Source organism: Eimeria tenella, genomic scaffold (assembly GCF_000499545.2).
Source record: "Eimeria tenella Houghton genomic scaffold, Eth_scaff37, whole genome shotgun sequence".
NCBI lineage: Eukaryota > Apicomplexa > Conoidasida > Eucoccidiorida > Eimeriidae > Eimeria > Eimeria tenella.
The window spans coordinates 44,958-50,317 of record NW_013543286.1 but is presented as its reverse complement, the minus strand read 5'-3'; the positions used below and the strand labels follow the sequence as shown (position 1 = coordinate 50,317).

Here is a 5,360-nt window from a genome sequence, read left to right as displayed (position 1 = left end):
TCCCAGGTGATGAAGGGAATGTCCGCTGGCATGGCGTTGGTCATAGACATCACCTGCGGGGGCGCCCCCTTATGCCCATGCGGCCGCTCTGCCACGGTGGGCTTCGGAGTAGCATGGCGATGATGGGCCGGCGCCCCGCTGGGCATTTCGCTAACTGACATTGTAGAAGTCTCCTGCGGTGTGGGGCCGATGACGCGTTCGTTGCGGAGATGCATCCCTTACCGAGCGAAGCTATCTAGGCGTGAATCTACTCCCAAGCCCGGAAAGAACAAAGATTTCAATCCCAGAACAGCCCCCAAATGTAGTGCACAGTGCCTACTGCTGCGACTACGCTGCTACCTGCCCCCTCGAGCAGGGGCCTATGATCAGCACCTAACGATGGCCCATTTCCTTGTTTCCTTGAAACAGTAGCCCAATTATAACAAAATACAGTTATTCTTAGTTTTTCCAAAATCTGTTATCTTAAAATCCCCCCACTCGGAGTTCTCGCCTCGTAGGCCCTGTGGGGAGGAGGCCTGCACTGGTGCCCGCGCTATCACCAGCCCCAGTCTCCACGCATTTTCAGGCACCTCTAGTGTATGCATGTTAATTCGCAGACAAATTGCCTTACTTTGATCCTAGTAGGAGGGTCCTATCCTCTTCCAGTGTTGCGACCCCTTGTAGGTCGCTAGCTAGCTATCTTCTATAGGTCACCAGCAAGCCCTATTGTAGTGCCTGTGCACTACAGACGAGAAGTAGCGTGGCTGTTATTTTGGAGGTTTAGTTACTGGATTATTGCTATTCATGGGTTCTCTAACTGTGGTGATACGTCTCAGTGTACCCTTTGGGGTTACGCCGCCAAGAGAGTCGAAATTGCCTCTGCAAGCTGCGGCAAATGTACTAGATTTCCCTTTTCCCCACAACTATGTTCGATCTTGCTATCATTAGCGGATTCCCGCTCTGTCAGACTTCGTTCCTCGTATATGGGCATTTTGTTATTCTTTGAAGCGTACAAAGCACAATAACTTTTGCTGGACAGGCTCCGAATGCTGAATTCTGATAAGTTTTTCCCTAAAGTACACTCACTTTTCGCTTCAAATCCTTAGACGTCTACACTTGTGGGTCAGAGCAGCTACTTCTTGGCCACGTGCCAAAAACGTCGCAGTGTTTCTTCGCACGATATCTATTACGAAGCAAGATAACTCTTCGTATAGGCGCTTGGAGCACGGTTAGTGTTTGCAACGCCTGAGCGCTATGGATAAATTAGCATCCCACAAAGCGGTATCCAGCCACGTGGAATTATGGGTAACTTGAGGCATGACAGCGATTCTTCGCCATGGTATGGAGTGCCCACCTACATCTGAGCAAGGAACTAAAACTCGACGAAAAATTGGGATTTTGAAAAGAAGTAAGTGAGGCGAACAGTTCTTTCATAGGGCAAGTGTAAATAAACTGCATAACGCACTGCAAACTTGCATTGCCTTTTCACCGCAACAAACACGGATATGAGCTGCTGCAAAAAGTGTTGTACTGCCTGAAACGTAGTCCCCTGAAATAAAGGAACTAGCAGGACAGCAGATGGGGTGAGGCGGCTGTTTTACAGAGGTGGAGCAGAAGCGGAAGAACTCCATCCTTGTGACCTCTTTCACTGCCATATGAAAGCCCCATGCATTTACTCTTTCTGCATCAAAAAAAAGTATTCAGATGGCCACGAATCGTTGTTACCTTTCACTCGTTGCAGCTGTGGTTCGTACGACACTGGCATGGCGGTCTACTATCCCTTGCTTCACCATCCCTGTTCAATTGAAACGTAAATAAATTCTGTATATGGTGAGCGGATTGTTGATATTCTTCTTCTGATGCACTGGCACATTAAAAGAGGGAAACAGTAGATACAGCATGGACACAGTAGCAAGAACTGCGGAAGCCTGGGACTACTAGATTTGCAGTCAGTAAAAGTAAAGAAACAAGCAAGTTACTGGCACGACAAATATGCGAAAAATTGCTGAAAATCAAAGTGCGATCCACAGAGCTCCAGAATACGTACATTTAGGCAGTTAGGAATTTGCTGCATATTGGGGAGGAGGAGGAGGTGTGCATGCTTCCTGTCTTCTGTTCTCTAGGCTCATATCGTAAACACAGAAGAAGACAGCGAACCCTGCCATAAAGACTGATTCCCGTCTCGGATAATCAACTTAAACACATCTTGCCAATATCTACCAACATAAATTTTGCCCATGCGCTACGGGGCAGGGGTTCGTATATCACCATGTTCTTGGTTGCAAATTCTAATCGTGTTACACCACTGTAACTACTGTAGGCCCCCGCAAGGCATACCTCTAAAGCAAAATTCTAGAAATGAGTGGAGCAATGCGTCCTTCTACTCAGTGCTTCAACGATGGAGGTTGGAACTCCACTGGTACTCGGCAATGCCAGCAGCAGCATGTTCGCAGCAAAACCAAAGAAGGCAAGAAAATAAAGCAATTACTTGAAAATAATGCAAGATTTTATGAAAGTTGAAAACGCAATCGCGTGTAGTGACTTAGCTGCGAGAGACAAGTGCCATCGAGACAGAGTGGCGCTGACCTCATCACAGCAATCACATTCGCCGAAGGACCTACCTGTGAAACTACACATAAGAAGGAACAGAGATACTGAACTGTACGTAGTTTTTCAGGCGAAACACCAGCAAAGGGATTTATCTCTCACGAATGCACGTGTTACATTCAACCAAATCATGAGGGAACTTTGCGGACGCCTGTGGGTGATCCGCTATGGTGAGCATTACATCTCCCAGTGAAAGATCGGAATCCCTAGTAGTTGTCTGCGCGAGATAGACTTTCAGTTGTAGATCTAGTGAGAAAGGCGCCACTGTTGCCTCTCACAAGCACAGCTGGACTCATGTCGTTCAGCTGCTTCACTTCTGTTGCGTTGGCAGCAGCAAGACTGATTCCCTTATCTGGCCACAGTTGAACTCATGAAATTGTGGTTTTGCTGCCGGGCGGCTGAAAATTGTGGGCTCGATGGTCTTTCAGTGCATGCCCTTGTCCCAGTATTCGATTGGTCACCCATATCCAGATATCTAACGAGCTTCTCGGCAGCGGCCCCAAACTCATATGAATGCTCCGATACACAAACGTCACACTGTCCGCAATGCAGGGGCAGAGTGAGAAGGCCCTAGTCAAGCCGATTGCCAAGTCGTTCCGGCGCAACAGGAATGCTGGGCTAGACTCCTCGTGCACCAGCATAACGCTTACGAATCCACAGGGGAGGCTACCAGTCCATAACGCTACTTATGAGGATGTACCACCATATAAAGTTGCGAGGCATGGAGCCAAACAATTGCCGAAAGCTCGAGCTGTGTTCCTGCTTGCTGTTGCAGCCACTGCAGTGGCATACATGATTTCACTTTGTGCGTCTAAGCTCAGCAAAAGAAGATGGAATGAAGGAGGAAACAGGATTCTTGCTGCTGCGATAGAGCATGACTTCGCAGTGGACTGCACATCCATTAGAAACGCTGCCTTTATGCGGCCATGGCGTGACGGACAAGAAGAGACGGAGTTACTTGAGCGGGCTTCTGCCATCGTAGCTTCCTTTGAGAGTCTCGTGAAGCCCAATGAATCTGCCCTTCTGAGCCTTCCCGTGAGAGCGCGTCACAGGGCCGTTTCTCTTCTTGTGAGCTTGGTTGTCGTGGAGATTTCCGCATTGTCGGTAGTGGTAGAGAGCCATTTGAAGCCCGCTTCAAAGCGCGTCACCCAAGACCTTCTCCAGCTGGCATCACGCGTATCGTTCACCATCCCAAGAAAATGCATGAAATGGGCGCCGCGTCATTATTACTACCTCGTGCTGGCCCTGAGTAAACTTGGGTTAGCACAACCTTACCTTTGCCCGCTGCCTCGACCCGAACGCTTGCGAAAGCTACGTGAGTTGCTTCAGCTGCAGGAAGCTGTGATGAGGAAAGTGCGTCCCGTATTTGAAATAATCGATAGTCCAGTTGGCTTTGCCAGTGCAGAAGCTGCACAGAAGTTGGACTCAGCTTTGAGCTCCCTTTCCAATCTCGTCTGCATCCGCAAAAACCAGGTCCTGAGGGATCCGGTCCTACGTTACTGGCTACTCAAGCACGAAGGTCCCTCGAGGCATTCACCAATCGTTCCAAGGTCGTACTGCCATTTCATTCTGCAGCAGCCTCAGCAAGGCTTTGAGGAACTTCTAGAAGAGCTGGCCCATCCTGTACCACTATGCGTCAACACAACGCGGACAGAGATACGCAGAGACTGTGAAAGTACTGGTCGCACTGCAGAGAGAGAGACGGGTAGGCAACCTTCTCGACGGCCAGCCAGAAGCGCTTCTAGAGAGACGGATGGCTCACACGCTTATCATCGCCCAAGTGGCACAGTTCTTCGTCGAAGCCGAGAAGTGACTCAACAGAGCCAAGAAAGGACTCAACAAAGCCTTCCTCATCACCAAGGCTCGAGCTTGCCGAGTAGTGCAGTTGAGCGTTCCCTTTACCGTAAACTGATCGGCTACGCTGAAGAAGCCCTCAATGCAGGTCATATCTATCCAAGCGGTAGCAGTCCAGCAGAATTACTGCAAAAAACTGTGCCGCTGCCTCCCCAATTTCCCGCAATTCCAAAAAAAGCGGACCCTTTGGTCTCCTTTCCATCTGGCTGGCCACTTTCCCAGATAATTCAGACGCAACCGAAGGATTTACGGATTGCCCGCAACAGTGATTCATCCTGCAACAAGGTGCCGTTTCAGCATGCGCTGTGGCCGCCTCCGGCTCCTTTGCAGACTCCTTTTCTGCAAAGGAGCCAACAAGCACAATCAAGTGCACCCTCCACTACTTCAAAAGCGCCAGGTGCCCACAGAATTTCCCGAAAATTTCGCGGCATTGCTGAAGGAGAACCAGGTGAAAGGTAGGTACGAAGTGGGCACCCAGATGGCATCGCTAAGTGTGGCATGCTCCGTGGAGTCTGCGCAATCTGGAAGCAGCTCATTTTGTCGGCCTTATCAGGTTATCGTCTTGCAAGGGCTGCTTCTGACCTCTGCGCCGGCTGGTCGACTGTGGCCTCTCATTTGAAAGGGTGCAGCAAGCCAGAAGCCTGCTCCTTAAATATCTGGTTGCTCAGAACACTAAAATGCGCTCCAGGAAGTGGAGCTAGCAGACTTTGGACAATAAGTGAAGACCGCCTAAGGCTGACAAACGGGCAGGAGCACTTAACTCTGCGAACAGCACAGCTCAAGCCTGAACACCTTGACAAATTTAGGCACTGCAGTGTTTCCCTATGTCATCTTCTTAAGCTGGAATGAAGGAAGAGCCAAGTGGCCTAAGCAAACATTCGAATTACCCGATTTCATTGATATCCAAGAGGCGAGGGGAA

The 5,360-nt window shown here is 49.6% G+C and overlaps 1 protein-coding gene across 1 annotated transcript; it reads left to right on the top strand.

Annotated features, from left to right (window-relative positions):
* Nucleotides 1-3,099: 3,099 nt before the first annotated feature.
* ETH_00011580 (uncharacterized protein) lies at nucleotides 3,100-4,899 on the top strand (the record flags this gene model as incomplete). The annotated part of the gene is made up of 1 exon (XM_013376540.1): nucleotides 3,100-4,899. One exon carries the CDS (start codon nucleotides 3,100-3,102, stop codon nucleotides 4,897-4,899), a length of 1,800 nt encoding a protein of 599 aa, XP_013231994.1.
* Nucleotides 4,900-5,360: the final 461 nt, after the last annotated feature.